The sequence below is a fragment of the Sciurus carolinensis genome, chromosome 5, assembly GCF_902686445.1.
Source record: "Sciurus carolinensis chromosome 5, mSciCar1.2, whole genome shotgun sequence".
In the NCBI taxonomy this organism is placed as follows: domain Eukaryota; kingdom Metazoa; phylum Chordata; class Mammalia; order Rodentia; family Sciuridae; genus Sciurus; species Sciurus carolinensis.
The window spans coordinates 151,913,631-151,937,058 of record NC_062217.1 but is presented as its reverse complement, the minus strand read 5'-3'; the positions used below and the strand labels follow the sequence as shown (position 1 = coordinate 151,937,058).

Sequence of the window (23,428 nt, the reverse complement as noted above, 5' to 3'; positions counted from 1 at the left end):
CCCTTCTTCCTGCGGCTTCCTGGGAGATGGTGATTCAGCAGCATGTCGGAAGCATGCTAGACTATGACCTGCAGGGAGAGTCACTGGCCGGGTGGGGACTGTCAGCACTGCTCAGGGCAAGACTTGGAGCAAGGAGCGGTTGAGGGGAGGGGGTCTTGAACTGTTGGGGCATTGGACTGGCCTTGCCCTCCTGCCCAGGCCAGGACTGTTGCGAGGCCCCCCCGGGGGGGGGGGGTGCCAGGGGTGGGGCCCCTGGTATGTTAGGGTTTGGGGAGTCCCAGCCACTGGATACCTAAGCTGCTTCTCAGCATATTCGGCAGCTAAAAATACAAAATGGCTTTGCTAAAAGGTGCCCAACCGGAAACCTCTTAGAGGTTTCCTATTAGGGCAGCGACTGCTCAGGCTGGAGGCCAGATACCGCGTGAAGGGTTCCTCCGCTGCCATCCCGCCATTCAGTCTCAGCCGGGCCACGCCCACTGCTAGCGCTCACCGCGCTTAACCCCACGTGCTTGTCAGGCCCCGGGGCTCTGCCTTCCACTCTGGCACCCACTGCTGGGGGGAGGAGGTTCGCTGGGGGTTCGCCCAACCCGGCCTCACTCACTGTGGGACCCCGAAGGAGTTGCCTAGCTTCTCTAAGCTTTGCTCTTCTCACCTGCAAGCAGAGGAGACTGCACCACCAGCAGGGAGCCATAGAGAAGCCCTTGGTGGGGTGGGCTCCCCACTCTGATTGAAGGCCAGGCAGACCAGGGGATTTGTCTGGAAGCTTCTTTGGCATGCCAAGCATACTGTTCTTAGTGTGGATGTTTCTTAGGGGTGGCTGGGGCCCAGTGGAGATTATGCAATACTGGCAAGCCTCAGAATCCCCAGGGAAGCTTGCTGGAGATGAAGGTAATGCAGGGTCTGGGGGGTGGGGGCTGAATTTTAGCCAGCTTTCTAGATGATTCCATTGAGTGGCCAGGCTGAGACTTACCAATGTGGTACCTGGCACAAAGCCACTCAAGGCATGTGAATTATGTCCCTTCTGCACTCCAGAGTCTCCGTGTGCTCCCCTGTCACAAGGGAATAGCCTCCCTGCTGATTGGCTGTAAGAGAATCCTGAACAGCCCCCAGCTGTACAAACAATGGGGAGAAGGAAGCAACCCCCTGTCCGGACTGCTGGCGGCCCGGGAATGGTGGGTGACTGTAGAGTCCCAAGCCCAGAGGCTTCTCCTGGCAGGTCCAGCAGGAAAATGGTGGGACACAGAACACCTCCTTGTTGACAGTCCTTCCCTGGTAGCCCAGCCTCAGCAAAAAACGCCTGAACAGCTAATTCCCTCCTTGGGTGCAGAGAGCCTTGTGGGTGGACGCAGCCACCATATTGTGATCTCCTCCCTGCTGGGCATTCTCCCCATGCTTGAGCTCCATGAGGGCATTGCCAGGCAGACCTGGACAGTGTCCACCCCGTCTCTCTTCTGGCTCAGAAAGAGGAGCATGTTGGTCGGGGGCTGGGTTCTCCCCCTTTCCTAATGCCTTTTGGAGAAGCAGTTTCAACAGATTCTCATCCAACATTTTTTATTCCTGCTGGACGGTTTATAAAAAAACAGCCCTTCCCCCATTGGGTGACCTTGGGCAGTGCGGAACTTATTTCCTCATCTGAAAAATGAGGATGAAAGGCCCTTCCTCTTAGTGGGGCATACCAAGGGGGTTCTCAAACAGGCTGAGGGGGAGAGTAGGAGATTAGAAATGCAACCTCCTAGACTTTGCCCCAGCATTCCAGCCCAATGGGTTCTGAGCCCAGACTTTGGGAAGTGTAGGAGATTGAGGAGGGTTTTCATCCCTAGCTGTACACTTGGATTACCTTGCCGCTTAACAAACACCCCCAGTAGCCTAGGCCACCCCTGGGAAACACAGGAGGTATGTCCTCCAGTCTCCAGATAGACCCCAGGGCGGTCTGCTGTTAGACCTTCAGCATTGTAAGCCAGGCACAGTGGCACATGTCTGCAATCCTGGCACTCAGGAAACTGAGACAGAAAGATCTCAAGTTCAAGGCCAGCCTGGGCAACGTAGCAAGACCCTGTCTCAAAATAAATGAAAAGGACCGCGGTTGTGGCTCAGCGGTGAAACGCCCCTGAGTTCAATCCCCAGGAGTGCAAAAATGAAAACGCAAGGCATTTCAGGGGCCGTGAGGTTCAGTTTAGGAAAGCCACTCACCTTCCAAACTCCCCTGAAGATTGGGGGAGATATAGGGGACAGGATTTGGGAAACCTGCATGATCCTGAATCTGGGTTAATCTCTCCCTGGAGGATAGGGCAGCCTCCAAGCTGCAGTGGTCCAGGCCAGGTATGGAGGCGGGGTGGGGTAGGTGTCCAAGGTCATCCAACAGTTACTGTCAGTGATAGTGTTTCAATTCAGTACTCACTCCTTCAGAAACCCCAAATCCATCCCTACTATTCCTGGCCTCCCGGTTACCCCTGCAGTATGTTATACCCCACTAAATGCCCAGATTGCCCAACCTTACCCATTAAGGAGAAAGAAGAGTTCAACACTGATCCCACAGTGTTTTTCCATCACCTTTGCTGGGACCGGGAGCAGGTGGGAGTTGGGGAAGAAACAGCCACAGTGTGCTCTCTAGGTGAGGGGCACACTTTAATCAAAGGGTCACGGGGCGGGGGCGGGGGCACGCGCCTGTAAATCCCGGCGACTCTGGACGCCCAGGCAGGAGGATCACAAGTTCAACGCAAGTCTCAGCAATTTAGCAAGACCCTGTCTCAAAAATGAATAAATAACAACTAAAAGGATGTATCTCAGAGGTATCGCGCCCCTGGGTTCAACACCCAGTATCAGAAGAAAAATAAAAATAAAAAGGTTACACAAATCTGTTAAGGGGGTAGGGATGTTGAGGAAGACACGTTGAGCAGGTGACATTTCAGTCGTGACTTAGAGACTGAGTGGGATGGGGCAAGAGAAGGAAAGAGCCGGGAGGCGGAGCGCTCCAGGGGCGGGGAGCCGGCTCACAGCGCAGGTCCGGGCCTAGGTTTTAGCAACCTGCCTCTTGGAGCCTCAGTTTCCCTGCTCGCCAAGTGCTTGGGCGCCTGCTTGCACTCCCCAGTGCTCCGAGGATTGGGGAAGGTGAACCCTGTTGTCCGGCGGAGCTGGGCGCTGTAGTCAGGGGGTGCAGGCTGCGGGGCGGGGCGGGGCGGGGCGGGGCGATCGCTCCCGGAGGCCGGGTTGGCGGGGCCACCCGCGAGCAGCGCGGCGCGCAGTGCGTGCAGCTGCGGAGCGCGCGGCTCCACGAGCCCTGGGCATCACATGAGCAGCGGCGCCGGGACCGACCGCAGCCCGAGACCCGCAGCCCTGCGGCCCCGCGCCCCTGCCCGACCCTAACCATGTCTGTCTGTTGTTGCTTCTTTTTCAGGGATTATGGCAGTTCCAGGAGGAAATCAGGTAAGGGAGCCTCGGGGCGTTTTTCTCTCCCACCTTCTTGCTCCTTGCATGTGCCCGTCTGATCCTGCGGAGGACTTTCTCGGGGGCTGTCCTTGCCCGCTGGCGCTGTGGTTCTGAGGAGCCAGGGATATTCCAGTTGCCCACTCCTTAACCCTTGTCCCCTGAGATCTCTCCTGCCGGGTCCCCTGGGTTCGCGGATGGGAGCGGGGGGCGGATGGACGGGGGGTGGGGGGTTGTCTCAAGAAGGGCCCAAGTCCCCACAACGTTGGCAGACAGATCCTTCACCCCCGGGCTGCGGTGACCACTACTGGGCACCACAGTGGCTTCCCCCTCGGTCCTTCCTGTGGTGCGGCGGTGATGGAAGGGTTAACAGACGGGTTTTTTTTTCCCTGACTAAAGAGGGGTCGTCCTTGAGCGACTTGAGTTTTTAGCGCCTGCACCGTGGACCTTCCCCCTCCCCCAGATCCCAGAGTGTTCTCCTTGCTGCAAGGTGGGGGTTCTGCGCGTTGGCCGCGGAGACGCGCGTGGGAGGGGGCCAGCCGGTTCTGCACAGGCCTGACAGGTGCCAAGGCCCTCCGGAGTTTGCGAAGTGGGCGGAGACAAGGAGCAAGGTAGGGCAAGCCCTAGCGCGGACACTGTGTGCTGGGCGCTGTCCACTGGGGTCAGGAGTTCTCTAGGGGTGCGGAGGACTGTTCTCGCAAAAGGCTAACGCCGGGGTGTGGGGTGCGGTCCCTGGGAGTTAGGGCTGCGTGTACTGGGGGGCGGGGCAGGGGCAGGCTGGAGCGATCTGTTACACGTGTGTGGCGCATATTTGTGAGATGGTGCATCGCTGGGCAGCCATCTGATGGGTCTGGCCCTTGAGAATGTGGGAAGTGGCCCCCGTCAATGGCTCCTGTGCCCAGGTGCCTTGGTCTGGGTACAGTAGAAGTTCGTGTGCCTTGACGGATAGCAATTAGGATGCGCACTGGGATAGATGTACGCCGTTTGTGAGCCCTCTTTCTTTTTGTATGTTGTGCATGCAAGTGCGTGCTTACCTGCTCATTCGAGGAGGAAAGTTGTGTAGTGGTGTGTGTGTTGGGCTTCCGGGGTGGACACGTGTGGTCCAAGGGTACATTTACTTGTCAGGGTGCGAAGGCCGGGCGTGGGTGCCAGTGTTCAGCTAGATCTGGTGGCGGGGGCTGGAGTCATTGTTCAAGTGTATTTGTATGCCTGTTTGGGGTCCATCTGGTTGTGGGGAGAGATGTGTGTCCATGACTGTCCGGTGGGTCGCTCAGGTTCAGGTTTGCCCACCCACTGGGGCAGAAGGACATCTCCTCCTCTTTAGACTAGGATTGTGTAGTGTCACGACCCCCTCCCCAAGAAGCCTACCCTGGGCCCCAGAGTGGTACTATACTGGTTGATTCTTCCTGTGTGTGACCGTAGGCAAGTTTCTTAACCTCTCTGTGCTGCAGTGTCTTCATTCTCTTCAAAACAAAGATGATAATAGTATATATGTCACATGCCAACAATTAAATAAGTTAATGTGGAATAATCCCTAGCACTGGGTTTGGGGATTTAGCTCACTGGCAGAGTGTCAGCCTAGCCTGTGTGAGGCCCTGTGTTCGATTCTCAGCCCGGTAGGGGGAGAGGAGTAGTCCCTAGCACACAACAAACTGCATAAATTACCAGGTAGACATTCTGAAGCCCTGGGACCTAGTCCTGGCTCATCTGTCGTCTTAGACAAATTCCTTTTCTACTCTGATCCTGTTTCCCCTGTAAAGGCAAGGTCCTCTGCCCCTCCCCCACTCGCAGGTCCTCTGCCCCTCCCCCACACCCCAGGCTCCTGCAGCTTAGCCTTTGAGCTGCTTCCTAAGCAATGCGGGGTGCCCCACCCAGGCCACCTCCCCCAGGAAAAGCCTTCCCCAGTTTCTCTGCCTTCTGCCTTCAGGCCAGGAAAAGGATGGATGAAGAAATTTAATTTACATTTGGTATGCTTATGATAATGGCCACTTAGTGTCATGGTAGAAAGTGCCAGCTCTGGAGCCAAGCCGGAGGAGAGTCTGACTGTGACCTTCTGCAGATTTCTTACCCTCTCTGTACCTGTTCTGCCATCCATAAATTAGGATAATAGTTATATACCCCCCTCGTGATGGTTAACTTTTTTTTTTATGGTTTATATGTCAACTTGGATGGACCATTGTCCACAGATATTTGGTCAAGCTTTATTTTCAGTGTTCTGTGAGACTGAATAGTTCCTGTGAGAGTGTCTCTGGATGAGATTAACATTTAAATCAGTGGATTTTGAGAAAAGCAGATTACCCTTCCTAGTGTGGGTGGGCCTTATCCAATCAGTTGAAGGTCTTACCAGAACAGAGACCCCTTAATCCCACCCCCAGGAAGGAGTTCTGCCAGCAGCCTACCTTTGAACTCCACTGCAGTTCTTCCTCTGGCTCCTACCTTCCAACCCCGCCTTCAGTGTTTGGACTCACCAAAGCCTCCATAATCACTGGAGCCAATTCCTAAAATAAGTCTCTTTTTCTCTAAGTGCATATTACATTGGTTCTGTTTCTTTGGAAAACACTGGCTAAATTTCACCTCTGGTGATGATGAAGGTCAGGTCAATTAATATCCATAAGCATGCCTAGAATATTCCTGCTACCTAAGAAGCTCTCCCAAGGTGCTAGCTATGTGATTTAATGAGCATCTGCTATGTGCTAGGAACTTTACATGTTCCTCGCTTGCTGCTCTGAATCATATCACATGATGGGTGGTGGGATTCTCGTTTTACAAATGAAAAACCTGAGTTTCAGAGCGGGTGACTGAGCAGAGTCCTGGGGAAGTGCAGAACTGAGTCCATGTTCAGGGCTCTGCTCATCTCTGTTACAAAGCTTTCCAGGGTGACTGCAGCCAAGGTTGATTGCACAGGGAGAATGGACAGTATTCCTGGTCTTTACTTTCCACAGTTTGGTTCCAAAGCCTCAGCTTCTCCTGGGAGGGTCCTTACTGAGCCAAGTGCTCAGAATTTTTGGGGGGGGGTCAGGAGGGAGGGCAGTTCTCTATGTTGCTCAGACTGGCCCTGAACCCCTGGACTCAGGCCATCTTCCCACTTTGGCCTCCTGAGTGCTGGGACCACAGACATCCCACCAAGCCCTGCTCAAGCGTGGAGCCTCTGAAGCAGGGGTGGACTCAACTGAGGAGGAAAGTTCTCAGGCAGGTTACGGAGGAGCGGGAGCGGGCCCTTGGGGACTGGGAAGCAGCGTGGCCCCACCTGCACCTGGGCTCCTCCCTGCCACAGACCTCCCTCCCAGCCTCTTCCCCATCTCAGGAACTGCTAACATTCACCACCTTTCACCTTTACCCATTCCTGCCCTTCTCCACACCACAGCTAGGGGGCGCTCTCAAAACAGGTGTCAAATAACGCCCTTGTCTGCGTGAATTCGCCCAGGGACTGCCTTATTCAAGCCCTGTGTGACTTGGCCCTTGCCCGCCTCCCTGACCTGGCTCCTACCCCTCTGGGGCCCTCATTCCCACCCCGACACATCCCCACCCAGTCCATCCTACCCAGATGCACGGCCACCCTCTGTGCCTTAAGCATACCAAGCTCCTGCCTCTGTGCCACCTTGTACTCCTCTTCCCTCTTCGTCTTTCACATGGCCGACCCCTTCTTAGGATTCCTGCTTACTCGTCACCACTCACGAAGCCACCCCAGCCCTCCACTGCCTGGCTGCCCTCTCGCGTCACCTGCTCCTTCTACATCACTGACCACCCCCTTGCCATGCGTGTGTTTTCTTGCTTACCGTCTGTCTCCTGTCACCTCAAGAGCAAAGACCTTGGCTGCAGTGCTCAGTACCATGGTCCACCGGCTTGGTGAACAGAGGAAAACGAAGATGGGCTGAATGAGCCCGCGGGGGTTAGGACAGAGGGCCGTGGGCCTCAGCTGGGGACAGGGGGGGAAAGGAGGAGTTTTTCTGATGTGGGGCAGAGTGCCAGACACTTTGACAATCCAGAGAGAGCTCGTGCCCAGAGGTGGCTGGGCAGCCCTGAGTGTGGCTTGTGAGCTCACATTGAGGTCCAGCCGTCTGCCAGGCGCTCTGTGAGGTGTTGAGGTTATAAAAATTTATCTTGGGCTGGGGCTGGGGCTCAGTGGTAGAGCACTCGCCTAGCGTGTGTGAGGCACCACACAAAAATTAAATAAAGTTAAAATTTTTTAAAAATACGTGTCTTTCTGCCCTCCAGAAAGTTGTAGTCTGCTGGGGTGCTGAACCACCCATACGAGAAGGGGAGTGAAGGAGCCACATGGTCACCTAGCCAGGGGCACAGCAAGTGCGAGGACCTAGGGCGGGAGTCTGCTGGCTGCTAAACAGGCTTGTAACCAGAGTGGAGAACAGGAGAGGGCAGGGTTATGGGGTGAGAGCAGAGATGTGGCTAGGGGCAGGGGCATGGAGCAGCACAGACTGAAGGGTCTGAAGGCCATTTTAGGGATTTTGACATTCTCTGAGTGAAATGAGCCACTCAAGTGTTCTGAATTGAGGGGTAAATGTGATCACCTGACTTTTTTTTTTTCTTTCTGGTACTGGGGACTGAATCCAGGGGCACTTTACTGCTGAGCTACATCTCCAGCCCTTTTTATCTTGAGTCAGAGTCTCAGTTGCTGAGGGTTTTCCTAAGTTACTGAGGCTGGCCTCGTACTTGTGATCCTCCTGCCTCAGCCTCCTGAGTTGCTGGGACTACAGGCATGCTCCACCTCACCTGGTGTGATCTGACTTTGACTGTGGAATGATTTTTCTGGTTGGCGAATGGAGATCAACAGGGAGAAGACCAGTGAGGGATGGCGGGGACTCCAGTGGAGGGTAAGACTGGTGGTGTTGGATGGGCCTTGCTGGTTGGACGTGGGAAGGAAGAGTGAGTGGAAATTGGAAAACAGCAGAGTCAGATTGCCTGACTTCCTCTTCTCAGGTCCCCAGTTTGCCACTCACATGACCCTGGACAAACCTTTTATCTCTGAGCTTGCCTGTTTCGTTGTCTCAGTCAGGTTTCAGGGCTTTGTTGTAAGGAGCTGGCGTGCACAATGGGGCTGTGCAGGCTAGCCTGAAATCCACAGGACTGGCATGAAGAGAGGCAGGTTGGAGTACAGGTGCAAGCTAGAGCTGCTGTCCACTGGAGGTGTCCTCAGGGGAGCCTCAACCCTGCCCTGGAGAACTTTCACCTTGTTGGCTCCGGCCCACCCAGGTATTAAGATAATTTTCCTCACTTAAAGTCAACTGATTATGGGTTTTAATCACAACTACCAAACTACCTTCCTCAGCAACACCTGGATTAGTGTGTTTGCATACCTGGGACTGGGGCCTAGCCAGCTTGACACGTAACACTGACCTTCACACCTGTAAAATGGGTAGTCATAGAAATAGCGAGCTGGCAGGGACATACTGTGCTCAGGGCTCAGTGAGGCAATGCACGTAGAGGTTTTGTAACATGCCTGGCAGCAGGGTGGACCTACTGTTTTTGTCTGTGGTTGCTCCCCAGAATGGGTAGCTCTCCGGGAGCCCAGAGGGGCAAGAGCAGGTCCCCCAGAGCAGGGCTTCTGCAGACCTGGGAAGGAGGTCTCACCGCTGTCTAGTAAACCACGTGGAGTTCTGAGATGGGCCACAAGGGGGCGCAGGCGGCCAAGGAGTCTCTCAGATTATGGTGGCCAGGCAGAGGGCCAGGTGTTCCATCCCACCAAGGACCCTATGAGGAGCTCCAGCTCGTTTAAATGCAAATGAGGTTGCTCAAGAGTGTTGCAAGTCTGTTCTCTTAGGCAAGTGTTGATGTTCCTCGTGAAGTCCTGTTTACTTTACGCTTCTCCTTGGAAAAGCAGTGAGCACAGCCCGGCTGCCATGCAACATCATTAAATGGTATTATGGGGCTGAGGTAATGACATCAGCGTGGACGCCGTTCCATTGCGAAGGAGCAGAGTTGCTGGGGGTTGAGGGTTTAGGTTTTGGCATCAGATGAACCAGGCAGGGTTTGAACCTCAGCTCTGCCCTGGGTTAGCTTTGTTGTTGTCTTATTTATTGATAGGTTATGAAAGAAGGGAGAAGCTGACCATCTTTAGACTGGAGAGTAAAAGATTCATTTGGGATCTGGGAGTGTAGCTCAGTGGTAAAGCCTATGCCTAGCATGCTCCTGGCCCTGGGTCCAATCCCCAGCACCACCCCAAAATAAAGTAAAATGCTATGCGAGAGGATGGAGGATGTATGTTTTTAAAAAATTCAACTGGGCATTTATTTCCATTCTGTGAGCCCCAGGGGAGACAGGACTTCAATGCAGTCATTGTGGAAGGGGCTGTCCAGTAAGGAATGCAGGGTTTGCTGGGCGCGGTGGCATATGCCTGTAATACCAGATGCTCAGGAGGCTGAGGCAGGAGGATCACAAGTTCAAAGCCAGCCTCAGCAATTTGGTAAGGCCCTGAGCCACTTAGCAAGACCCTGTCTCAAAATAAGATATTTAAAAAGGGGTGGGGATGTGGCTCAGTGGTTAAGCACCCCTGGGTTCAATCCCTGGTGCCAAAAAAATAATAATAAAAAGGTCTGGAGATATAATTCAGTGCTAGAGCACTTGCGAGCATGCACAAGACCCTTGGTTCCATCCCAGCACCACAAAACATAAAGAATGCAGACCGGAACAGGAATGCCTAGTTTCGTGTCCCATCCCTGCCTGCTGGGTGACCTTGGGCAAGTCCTTCACTTCCGTGTGCCTGGTTTTCTCGTCTGTTAAAATGGAGGTCACGGGAGCACTTTATCAGGCCTCCCGTTTGAGGCTGGGAATGGAAGTTAACAAACATGAAGCGCAAGTTCTGAGGAAGCCTTCACCTGTCCCTGGTTTTCACTGACTCAAGGCAGCAGGGGCAGCGTGAGCGCCCCATCTGTAGAGAGCGCTGTCTTTGGCTCTTGCCCTTCTCCAGCAGCAGCTCAGGCAGAAGACTGAGCAAGTCTCATGTCCTAAGTGCCCTGAACCAGGAGCACTGAACCACTGAGCCACATCCCCAGCCCTTTTTATTATTATTATTATTATTATTATTTTGAGATAGGGTCTCTAAGTTGCTTAGGGCCTTGCTATTACCAAAAGCTCTGCCCTTGTCCCCAGTGCCAATCCATTAATGAGGATACGGTTTTGAGAACAAGGAAAAAGTTTTTATTGCTTTGCTAGCAAAGGAGAAGCATAGGGGGACTCCTGTCCCAGAGGCTGTGGTTCTCCCATCACGGGGAACAGGAGGCAGTTAAAGAGGTGATTAAAGGCTACATTCCACGTGTTCTCTGTTGGAAGTTGTAGTTCACGTGTTCATTTGGGAGACAGTCATTTCTGAGGTCTTCTGGTACCATCCCCAAAGTCTGGATTACTTCCTTCCTGGTTCCTGTGGTGGGTGTGTGCTCAAGGTCAGAAAACTGCCTAGGATGGCCAAGAAAGGTAACCCTGTTTCCCCTGAGATTAGGGAGGGGCAGAATAGGGAGGAGGAGGGAGAGAGGAAGAGAAAGAAATCCTTTTACTAATAAGTCGCAGTGGTGGGGCAGCAAGGGCTATATTCAAAGCATAAAATGGACCACTGTTACAACACTAAGTTCCTGTGGCTGCCCTTGAACTTGGAATCCTCCTGCCTCAGCCTCCTGAGTCACTGGGATTACAGGCATGTGCTGCCACACCTTAGTTTGTTCCCATTTTACTGACCAGAGAGGAGCTTGCCCAGTCAGCAGGTCAGGCCGACCTAGGATTCCAATCTGATCCTTCTGACCCAAATTCAGTTTCCACCGAAGTCTGATCCCTCCTAAGCCAGGGCCCAAGGGACCCACTGGTGTCCAAGACTGGAAGTTCTATAGACTGGGAGGGCCCTGCCTCAGGAAAGCACCTCTCCTGCCAGATTTCTAGAAAGAACCCATTGGTCACAAGGAAATTCTTTTTTATTTTTTTAATTTATTTTTATTGTAAACAAATGGGATACATGTTGTTTCTGTTTGTACATGGAGTAACAGCATACCATTTGTGTAATCATACATTTACATAGGGTAATGATGTTTGATTCATTCTGTTACTTTTTCCTTCCCCCCACCCCTCCCTTCCCTCTATACAGTCCCTCCTTCCTCCATTCTTGCCACCCTCCCACCCCCCATTATGTGTCGTCATCCACTTATCAGTGAGATCATTCGTCTTTTGGATTTTTGAGATTGGCTTATCTCACTTAGCATGATATTCTCCAATTTCATACATTTGCCTGCAAAGGCCATAATTTTATTATTCTTTATAGCTGAGTAATATTCCATTGTGTATATATATATATATATATATACCACAGTTTCTTTATCCATTCATCAATTGAAGGACACCTAGGTTGGTTCCACAGTCTGGCTATTGTGAACTGAGCAGCTATGAACATTGATGTGGCTGTATCTCTGTAGTATGCTGATTTTAAGTCCTTTGGGTATAGGCCGAGGAGTGGGATAGCTGGGTCAAATGGTGGGTCCATTCCAAGTTTTCTAAGGAATCTCCACACTGCTTTCCAGAGTGGCTGCACTAATTTGCAGCCCCACCAGCAATGTATGGGTGTACCTTTTTCCCCACATCCTCACCAACACCTATTGTTGCTTGTGTTCTTGATAATCACCATTCTAATTGGGGTGAGATGGAATCTTAGGGTGGTTTTGATTTGCATTTCTTTTATTACTAGAGATGTTGAACATTTTTTCATATGTTTGTTGATTGCTTGTAGATCTTCTGTGAAGTGTCTGTTCATATCCTTAGCCCATTTGTTGATTGGGTTATTTGTATTCTTGGTGTAGAGTTTTTTGAGTTCTTTATAGATTCTGGAAATTAGTGCTCTATCTGAAGTATGAGTGGCAAAGATTTTCTCCCACTCTGTAAGCTCTCTCTTCGCATTGCTGATAGTTTCACAAGGAAATTCTTAACAGGGTAAAGAGTCCCTTTGCAAGGCATGACTAATATCCCCATAATCTCCTTTCTTAAATTGGTTTGGCTTTTAATGAAGTGGATTTGCTTAGAATGAGACCCACCCTTAAGTACTGGCTACTATTAAAAATTCCTCTATCTGAAGAAGTTAGTCCCACCCTCCTCTTACCCATGCAAATAAGAGAAGGGCTGCTGCTAGCCAGGGGTATGGTCTGCTGCAGGTCCCAGCAGCTGCTGGAATAGGTGGAGGGCCATCGTGAGGCAGAGCGAGCAGGCCTGGAGGCCTCTGGGCTCTTTCTCCCCTAAGATGAATGGCCCAGCAGGGCACAGGACAGAACCAGCTCCATCTCCTTCTGGACCCAACCTGCTCATCAGCTGCAGAGGAGATGGACAGAGACAAGCTGCCAGCAGCAGCCTGCCTTTCCCCAGCGTTCGGGCCCCATGAGGTCTTCCTCTCTCCTATGTGTTTCTTGGGCTGGCCCATGGAGTACACCCGAGAGGGCAGGACATGCTCAGGATTCCCAAGAACCAGGCAGGAGGGCTCTGATCCACAGGTGTAGGGGAAGACTGGAGAAGGGTGCAGGAAACTGGGGTGATCTGCAGAGTGTGGCAGCATCCCCTGGTGGGAGAGACTGTCGTGAGCACAGGCATGGGGCTAGAAGGAGATCCAGAACTTTTTTGAGTGGTGCTGGGGATTGAACCAGGGCTTCAGGCATGCTAGGCAAGGGCGCTACCCCTGAGCCACATCCCCAGCCTGAATTTGAGAAGTTTGAAGAAAGGAGAAGGGTTTATCCTGGCAGGGGTGACGAGGCTCCTGGGGAAGGGGTGGCAGGAGATGACTCTCGAAAGGAAGCCTTGAGGAGACTAGCCGCTGGACGTGGGGCCTTTCAAAGCAATCTCCAGGGTTCCCTTGTCTGCCTGAGCCACCATCCTCAGCAGGAAAGGCCCAGGCTGCTTGGTGAACATGGCCAAGACCTTCCTGGAACCCTTCCACCGCCCATCCCCAGAGCAAGCGTGTCTTGTAAAGGCACGGGCTTCTGGCACCTCTCACCCGGGGTGGTGTTTTTAAACAGTTTTTATTTTCATGGCACTGGGTCCTCAGCCTGATGTCACCCCTGGAGTTCAAAGTCATCTAATTGGAAATGAAAGGAGGCTGATTGGTTTGGCAACTCCACGGCCAGCCCATGTGGCAGTGATGCGATGGAGAAAGTGATGCCGCTCACGTGTGTGTGCGCCACGACGTCCTCTGCCCGACTGGCTTGGACACTCAGAGCCTGGGCAGGGCAGGGCAGGGCAGGGCAGGGCAGGGCAGAGTGCTTCCCCCTCCTGGAGTCCCAGGAAGAGGCAGCGAGCCTCAAGCCTTGGTTCCCTCTGCCCGCTTGCCCCCGTCACTGCTGGCAAAGTAGGGCGCTGGTCTAGAAGGGAAGGTGTGTACCGCAGAGTCCTGAGCCCGCTCGCTGAAACGCAGAGCCCCGTGCTACCCAGGCCACGGGGTCAGCATCTCTGGGGTGACAGCTGCATTTTTGTCAGGCTCCCCAGGATTCCGAAACCAAGCCCAGGGTTACCTTCTAGATGTGCGTCCATCACCACGTTCAGGGAAGACAGGCAGCGAGGTGGCAGGAGGGCTGGCGTCCTCAAGATGGGATTGTGACCGGACGGACAGGGCTACTCTGAAAATGCTTCCAGTTATCCCCTGAGTCAGGAGGGGACTGGAGGGGCAGGACCATGGGACCTGTCAGAGGACAGAGTTCTAAGCTTCTTCTCCCTGAAACGCCAGGCCAGCATTTGGGGCCTTGGCAAATGGCCGTCTGAGGGGCCTTCCCATCTGGCCTCATCAGGAGGCAGTGACGAGTCTCCGTCTGCCTTTTATTTAAAACCCACAAGGTTTTGTTCCCGTGGGGAGGAGACACCCAACTTGTGGTCCAGCAAAGAAACGCTTCCCACCGTGGCCCTCGGCCAGAAAGCAACTTGTTCCTGCCTTCAGCCTTCTGGGTCACAGACATGTGACAACAGGGCAGCATTTCCAGAAATGGTGAAGCCAATGGAAAAACAAAGGTTTGGGGAAAATGTGCATTACTTATTGTTTTAGCACCTTTTTCTGATCTAAAGTTACTTTGTTTAGAAACAGAAATGTGGCATGTGTAACTTAGTTGGCCCAGGGCCTGTCTGTAATCGGTCAGTTTTAAAATGTGAAGGCAAAAAAGTTTTTTTTCCAAAGATTTAGGAAAACTTAGAAGTTTGCAAGGGGAAAAAAACAAAAAAAGAATGCTTTTCCCCGACTGCCTTTGCTTTGCCCTCTGGATCTTGTTTCCACGTGTGACCGAAGCATCTGGCAGGAAGATGGATTTAGTTCACGTGAGAGCTGGAGTCTTGCACCGAGGCAGCGGGACCTTGTCGGGAGTTCCTTCAGGTCCCCAAGCTCAGAAAGAAGAATTGGTGCCTCTTCCCCATCCTTCCCCTTGGCAAGGCTCCTGGCTCATGGGTGTAGACGGAGCCTCCCGCCCAGGTCTCCCAAGACTGCTTTTCCCTGTTAGGCAAGGTCTCCCCAGCTTGGTGCTGGGCAACCTTAGGCCCCCTCTATGTTGGAACAGGGTCTGTTCCAACACAACTGTCCTGCAGGAGGGTGAGGTCCTTATAAAGCAGTTACAACAGGCCAGTGAGAGAGACCAAGCTAACCTGACTCTGCCTTGGCAGTGGCCCCCAGGGAGACCTTGCATGCATGTGGATCCACCTTTCTCCATGACTTGGATTGTGCTTTCTTCCCTAGGTCCATGGCCAGTGGACACTAGTGGCAGTCTGCCCTGGGTGTGAGGCAGGGAGAGGTCCTTTGAAAACCGATTGGATAGGAAGCTTTCTTTTTTTTTTTTTTTTTTTTTTTTTTTTTTTTGCGGTGCTGGGGATGGAACCCAGGGCCTTGTGCTTGCAAGGCAAGCATTCTACCAACTGAGCTATCTCCCCAGCCTGGAAGCAAGTTTCTGAATGAATGTTGGTGTTAGACTTTTCCTCTGGCGTTGGATGGCTCCTGCCAGACCTGTAGCTGGCCTTACTGGCTCTGGCCATGGCTGCCTTCCAGGCTGGTCTAATGGACATCTAAGTACCTACTGTGTGCCAGGACTTACTGTCAAGCCCTAGTGGTATTAAGATGGACATGACGAGGTCCTCGTCCTCTGAGGACTCCCAGTCAGGTGGGGGTGGTGGACACGTCAACAGCAGTGTCAACACAGTGTCACCAGTGCCACACACAGCCAGGGTGGAGTGATCTGGAGTCTCCATGCAAGGCACACAGACCTGCTGAGGACGCTCACGCCCTCCCACAGCTGGTTCGCCCAGGGTTTTAAATGAGCCAGCTGGGCAAAGGGAAGGAGCAACTCTGCAGAAGACATCAGGCCAGTCACAGCACTAGCTGTCCCCGTGTGCCACACCCCCGGGGTACCTACTGTGTGGTGTGTTTCAGGGGTGCTGTTGTGGACGGCTGGCTTGGTAGACTTGTGGCACCTCGGCGGGAGAGAACGTGCCCCAGGAGCCACCTCCAACCTCCTTATTTTTAGGCCCCTCTAGTGGTCTCCTGAGAGATGCTTGTCCTCACCTGTGAAAGGAAGGTATGAATCCTGACCGCGATGATAGGACAGTGGCCCCCACACCCAGCCAGGTGGCACTAGGAGGTACTCACTGGATAGCTGACTGTGGCCTCCCCTGGGGAAGGAATGTCCATCCAGAAGAACCCCAAGTCGTTGATGGTGGACCAGGATTGACAGGACAAAGAACAGCCCTTCGTATCCCAGGGGAAGACCAGCAGGACCCAGAGAAATGACCTGACCTCCCCACGCTTGTGCAATGAACCAGGAACAGGACCATCGGAGCATCTAAGTACAAGGCCTCCTTCCAGGCTTCTCCCTGGGGTGGAAGCTCAGCATCAGCCAGAGCCCTGCACTGTGGTGCACAAGGGTTAACTCCGCCCTCCCCCGTCCTCCAGGCCTCTCGGCTGCGGCTTTCTGGGCATAGCTCAGTCACGTGAGAGCCAGATGTGGGGATTTCCCAAGCAGTGATGTGTGTGTGTGTGTGTGTGTGTGTGTGTTTGCGCGCACACGCACGCACATGCACAGCTCTGTTTATGTGGCATCAGGGAGCTCAGGGGATTGGTCAGACCCACACAGAGCAGGGGAGGCCCAGGGGCTCCCAGCAAACACCATGGGGGGTTGCACCAAGTCCCGCTCCCAGCAGACATTGTAGATAAGCAAGTTGCTCCTGCGCAGACTCCAATTTCCTGCAACATCCATCTTGCCACGAGACCATATTGGTTATGGATAATTTCTTTTTAATCTTTTGAAAGGCTTTGAAGCAGATGCTGCAAACCAGCAGCTTGCTAGACTATTCTGCCAGGCTAGGGGTCTTCCTGTGAGCCTCTGTGCCCAGCACAAGCTAGACACAGAAGGCAAAGGCTAGACAAAGGCAAGGGCAGGGCCACAGGTGCCAAGAAGGCCCTGGGCAGTGGGTCAGTCTCATTTTCCCTTGATATCTGTGGAACCAAGGTCACTGAACAATCATCCTCCCAGCAGCCACTGAGGATTAATTGTGCAACTCCCGTCTTCAAGGTGTTGTGAGGTGTGGACAGCATTCAGACCTGAAGGAACTTAAGGTCTACCTAGAGGTTCAACAGATTTTTATTAAGCACCTACTATGTACCAGACACTTGCTAGGACTCTGGTCCTAACCAGACATTCTGCAACCAATTGAAATAGTGAACAAGGGCAAGATGAGGGAATCAGGCACAGGGAGGAGTGGCGTCTGCAGTCTCTGCTCAGGAATGAGCTCTGCCCCGGACGCTGACCCTCATCTGCATGCCTGACCTGCTTTAGTTGCTGCCAGCGTCCAGCCAGGTGTCAGCTGCAACCTCGGGAGCCTTGCCCCAAAGGCGGCCCAGTTATACAGGCTCAGCCTCCAGGGCTTGGCCGTGGGCTACCAAGAGCAGCCTGCCTCCTCCTGAGTCTGGGCAGCCCTGGGGAAAAAGGAATCACTTTTGTGGTGGCCCTAACAGTGCCAGGCAGGCGACTGAGGAACCAGGCTATCTCCCCAAGCCAACAGGACTCTTGAAGCCGACAGGAACCCGTGGGAAGGTGTGTGTCCCCACTGCTGTGCTACATGTACAGTCAGGTGGTCCAAAGCAAGGCCCCCAGCTGTGTGTGCAACTGACTTGTTGAATAGCTGGAGTTGATTCATTGATGATCTGAGAACAAGAGGGTCTTCTGAAGACCCTCTCCTTTTCAGTCTGGGATGGGAATGTCTCTAGGGCACTGAGGGCACCTCCACTGGCTCCGTTGCTCCCTCCCAGGTCCCTCCCATAAAGGCGAACCTGCCTGGAGCAGGCAGGCAGGACTGTGGGGCTGGGGCCCAGCAGCTGTTGGCTTCAGCCTGCCTCTTCCTCGGTGTGAGCATGTGTACTGGGCTTGGGCTGGGGCTTCTCAGGGAGCTGGTGGGTGGGGTAGTGGGGGGTGCATCCCAGTAAGTGGGGAGGACCACCAAGGCAGACCACCCCAGGGAGGCGGGTGGCTGGGGTCTTGGAACTCTGCGCAGTGTTGAGTTTGTCTCTTCCACACACAAACACCCTGGCGGAGTAGGGCGAGGTGAGAACCTGAGAACCAAGGGGGAGGCCGCCACCCCAGGGGCTGCCGTGGGGTCATGCAGCAGCTGCTGGGAGCAGAGGCCTGCACCGCCTACCTCCCCGCGCAGCGCCCCGCCATCCACCCACGCTGCCTTCGACCAGCCCCAGCACCTGTCTAACAGGGAAGCTTCCGCTCTGCCCGGCACCGTGCGGCCTGTCTGCTGCCCCCACCAGGGCGGCCCCCTAGGCAGCTGCAGTGCTCCCCGGGGCTGACCCCGCCTCTCCATCCCTTCTGGTCCATCCCTGGACTAGGCAGGTGCCCTTGAACTTAGTCCCTCAGGGGCTGTGGGTGGCTCCAGGCCCAGCCCCCTCTGCACCCTGTTCCCACCTGACAGGGAAACTGACTGTTCCTGACTGCATAGCTCAGCGGCCAGAGGGTCGGGGTGCATTCCTGTCCGGGGTTGGGCTGCCCCCACATGTACCCTGGATTCTGGGAAAGGCAACACTCTGGGGAAAGGGGGGAGGCCTTTTCTTGCTGAGCGCACAATGAATAGGAATATGGCTGCATTTACAAAGAGAGGCACAGCAGAAATAAATAAGGTCTTAGCCAGTGACTGGGGAGGATCCAGAAAATAATGTCCTCCATTAGGGCCCCTGGATCCCAGTTCCCAGCCAGCCTGCTTCAGCCCAAGACTGACACCATCACTTCCTTGCTGTAGGACCTTGGGAAAGAACCTTGATTTCTCCGGGCTTCACATTCCTCACCTGTAAAATGCAGATTGTTGTAAGAATTAAAGAAGGTAATGCCCATAAAACGTTGAGCACCATGTGTAGCATGGTGTTAAGTGAGTGGGGCATAATCTGTCCGCAGCCTTACTGCTCACTTGCTGTGTGATCTTTGGCCAATGTCTTCCTGTTTCTGGTCCTGATTCCTAACATGGTCTTTTCAGCCTTAAGGTACCCCCAAGAAGCCAGGGATGTGGCAGAGAGTGGGGAGTCTGGAGACGAGCACTGGGGATTTGCTTTTTGTCTTTCAGAGATATCCAGCAGAAATGCAGCCCGACTAACTCTCCTCTTAAGTACTCTATTCGTTTAGGTCAGAAGTCTGTGGCCCAGGACCCTCAGGCCTTGGGTATAACCAACTACATAATTTGTGGGGCCCACTGCAAAATGAAAACACAGGGCCTCTTGTTCATAAATTGTGAATGATTTCAACCCTGGGACAGAGGAGCATTAAACCAGCCCAAGGCCCTTCTAAGCATGAGACCATAGGTGACTGCACACCTCCATGAAACCAGCCGTCCTCGAGGACGAGGACGTGGGTAGGAGGCAGGGCCTGGGCGGAGCTGCTGCTATGGCAGCATTAACCCCTCACCCTCTGGTGCAAGGGCATTATGTTTTCCTGCTCTAAGTACTTACGGCCAGATGGCGGCTGCCACTCATGCTAACATAAGCTTCACAGAGCTTCCCCTGTGAGAAGCAGCTCACACACATGCTACCTTAGTCCATTTTCTGTTGCTGTATCAGGATACCTGAGACTGGGTAATTTATAAAGAAAAGAGATTTACTGGGTTCTGGAGGCTGGGAAGTCCGTCATCAGGGAGCCACATCTGGGACTTCAACTCATGGTGGAAAGCAGAAGGTGCAGGAGAGAAAAGGGGCGGGACTGACAGTAGCTAGCCCATTCCTAGGGAAAGGCTCTATCCCATCCCCACAAACCAGACCCCTCCCCGAGACCCCCGCTTCCAACAGGACCACCGTGGCAGTCACATTTAAACACGCATTTCAGACCCACAAGCCACAGCACACACCAAATAAGTGAACCACTGCAAGCTCGCACCCAGGTGAGTTTGGATTGAAAGACGTGTTTTCCGGCTTGGCCATCCTAATTCACGCCATGGTTTACCCCGGATGGTATAAGAACAGTGCCCGCCACAAAAAAGGGACCCCACTGGAAGGAACAACTGTTGCTGCTACTAACTACTGAGGCTAGCTGCTGATAGACCCTCTGTAGTCGATGACCTGAAAGCGGTGGCTGGGATCCCTGGTGGCCTCGTCAGAAAGAAAAAGAAGCAGGTGGGGTCTGCAGGAAACAAGAAGCCCAGCCCCACACAGAGTGCCATTGTGCCATAGGCGGAAAGGACCAGGGTACAGCGGTTATTCAGAAGCCAGTTCAAGGCTGCCTGTAAGAATGCCCAGGGAGGGGGGGTCCTGCAGGAGGGAGGGCACAGCAGACAGGGGAGGTGTGCCTTCCCCTCCAGGACCCGAGGGTGGGGCTGTGGAAGCTGGCAAGGGGTGCCCCTGCCTGGTCCCTTGAGCCCTCAGTTCGCTTTCTTTCTCCACGGGGTTTGGGCCTCCGCCGTGCTCACTCCTGTGTCTCCCATCTGGGCTCACAGCCTGCTCTAGATTTATTAGTTTGGATGGTGGAACTTGCCTTACACCAGGGAAGCATTCCCAGAAACGTGGCTCAGGACTAGATTTGGGTAATTGAGCCCAGTTCCCAGTGCTCTGGAGTTACTCGAGGTTAAAGGAAGCCGTATCGGGAAACTGAAGGGTTCCCCCAGACTCGGTCTGGCCAGGCAGGGTTGTCCTGGGAGCCTCTCTAAAGTCAGGCACGTGTAGTGTGGTCCTTTGCTTTCTTGTCAGCTGGGCCTGGCAAGAATGGGGATCAGCGTCGAAGCACCCTCAGGTCCCCAATCTGGCCATGACCTGCATGCACCTGGGGTCCCCTATAACCTTGTCAGCCAGGAGGAATGCTGACAGGAGTGTGATTGTCATGGGGTAGCTGAGGGGGGACACATCCCCATGCCTCTACCTCCCAGGAACCCACAGATTTTGCACCAGCTTTGTCCCTGTTCCCCTCCGTGTCCCAGAAAGCTCATTCTCTCCACTCCACAACCTCTCACGGGCAGTGGGTCATTTCAGTCCCCCACCAATACTGGAATCGAGTCCAGATATGCTCTACCACTAAGCCATGTCCCCAGCCCTTTTTATTTTTTATTTTGAGACAGGGTCTTGCTAACTTGCCCAGGCTGGTCTCGAACTTGGGGGCCTCCCGCCTCAGCCTCCCGAGTACCTGGGATTACAGGCTTGTGCCACCACACACACATCCATATGAAGAAAGCATAGTAGGTATTTTCAAGCCCACACTAGGGAAGGAAAAGAAGCTCAGAGACTTACTAGATGCCCCCAAGTCAGCAAGCAGCAGCGGCAGGGTGAGCTGAGCACATGAACCAGGCTTTTCTTAATCTTGCTCCCCATTTCTGCTCGGTGCCTCTTGAGAGATCTGTTTTGAACTTGGGTTTCCTTACTTTGAGCCCACGCCCAGGTAGTTTTCTGTGGAAAGTGATCTCTGTCTCTGAAAAGATTTGGTTCAGCTGAGTACACTGGTGTTGTGGAGACTACCAGGTTTCTCCTGGGAAGTCTAGAACATCTGCCGGCTACCTTAGAGATCAGTATGCCCAAATGCTTAATTTGACAATACGAGCATGGAGGTTCAGAGGAGTTAAGCCACCTACCCAAAGTAACACAGCTGGTTATAGGCAAGACCCCTCATGCAGATTCCCAGTCCAGTGCCCCTTGTTTCCCAGCAGGCCCATGACCCTGTTCTGTAGGGCCTTTGGTTCTTTGTCACCAGAGGAAAGGGAGGTGGAGACAGGGGGAGGACAGAAGGCAGTTGGTTTGTGTCGGTCACAGCTGCTCCTCCACTGCGCCCTCTGGCCCGCTCGCCCCTTCTCGCTGTCTCTCCATCTCCGTTTTCCCAGCCCTGCGCCAGCCGCCTGCTCTGCCTTCTGGCCAGACAGCCAGGGCCCGCGAGCCAGGGGCTCTCCTCTTCATTGTAAGGAAGCGGAAGGGCTCCTTCCCACCCGGGGAGAGGGCTTGCTAGGGTGGCCTGGAGAGAAGGGACTCCAAAGCGGGGGCGTGGAACCGGATTGATTTTGCACGTCCACGGGACTGGGAAAAGTATCATCTTTCATAAAGCTTTTCTTTTAGAAAGATAGGCTCGTTTCTGGTCTGCTTCCCGTTTTCCACTGGGGACAGGGGAAGGAAGGCCTGCTTACAGGGGTCCAGGGGACAGACACGAGCTCAGGTTGTCTGCCCCTCGACCAGGCCCGGCCCACCACGTGGTTCCGTGGATAACGCTCAGGAACAGCCCGCTCACCGCTTCCCATTCCATTGGTGGCTGTATTTGCACAGGCATAGTAGGGGGTCTCCACAGAGGCCCCAAAGCCTAAAATGCTCTTTGGCTCCTTGCAGACTCCTGTTCTAGTGGGTTCTCCAGGCCTGGGGAAAAAGCCTTCCCTGGCTTCACTCAGAGAGGTCAGTCTTTCCCAAAGCATTTCCTCATGAGGAACCCCAAAAGGAAGGTACGGAGTGGGAACACCATCGGAGGTGGAAGGGCTGTGGGTGACCTCTTAGCTGGGTAGCATAGGGCTGGCAGGGCCAGCTGGGCACTAGCCTGCCCATGGGCGTGACTTGGCCCTGCTGGTTGGGCCGCCCACGCAGCCACATCTCAGGATAGAGCAGTCGGAAGTTGGAACCCTCGCAAGATGTGGGCACTCGACAGGAAAGCCCCACGCTCAGAGCTCAGGCAGCTTAGACCTCGGAGGGCCTGGGTGCATCTTGCTTGCCCTGCCTGTGCCAGGGCTGGGTCACTGCACCAGCACCACTCCTACTGCCCAAGGCGCCTGCTGGCTGCCAGGCCTAGGGACAGGCTCTGGCTGCAACTCTAACCCTGGTCATCCCTTGACCCCTATTCAGCTGACCTGATGTCTAAGCATGACTGGGGGGAAATATTTGGGCCCAGGTGCCAGTGTTGGCACGTACAGTAGTGAATGCCTTCTGGTTTTCATCTTTGCAACCCAGGGAGCCAGGCGTATTCGAACACACTCCGGGTAGATATGGCCAGTGGCAGCTCACACTCTCTGGGCACCGTGCAGGGCCCTGTGATGTACTGCCTCATTTAATCCTCACAGCAATCTGGAGGGAAGTGTGTCGCCTCACCCCAAGTTCAACAAGATCAGGAAAGGATCAGAGAGGTTCGTAACTTCCTCAAAGGGACAGAGCCTGGATTTGAGCCCAGGCAGTCAGACTCCAGAGGCCTCCCTGAACCTCTCCACAGAGCCCCAGTTTGTGGGCTTACCATGCAATCTGGAAGGGCCAGCTTCCCATTTCTCTGTGGAAAGTCAGTCTACAATTAGAAGGAAGCTTGCTCAGCAAGGGAGGGGTGCTTTAAATGGTAAGTGGCATCAAGCTCTGATTGCCCAAGGTCTGTGTCCCTATAAGAGGTGGACACTAGGAGGTGCAGCCTTGGGCAAGTTACTTAACCTCTCTGGTCTGGTTTCTTCATCTGCAAAAGGGAGGGAATAATAGTACCTATCACTGTAGGTTTCTTGTGAAAAATAAATGTGTTACTCTATGGAAAGTATTGGTACAAAGCTTGGCAGACAGTAAGTGCTATATAAATGTTAGCTGCTGTTTATTGTTACT

The 23,428-nt window shown here is 53.8% G+C and overlaps 1 protein-coding gene across 3 annotated transcripts in view; it reads left to right on the top strand.

Annotated features, from left to right (window-relative positions):
• The window catches only part of Sh3pxd2a (SH3 and PX domains 2A), a 225,410-nt gene that overhangs the window by 137,555 nt on the left and 64,427 nt on the right, over positions 1–23,428 (top strand). For all 3 annotated transcript variants that reach the window (XM_047552631.1, XM_047552629.1, XM_047552630.1), the window contains one exon: positions 3,395–3,423. In XM_047552631.1, coding sequence (XP_047408587.1) covers positions 3,395–3,423 — 29 coding nt within the window. The remainder of the gene's footprint in view (positions 1–3,394; positions 3,424–23,428) is intronic.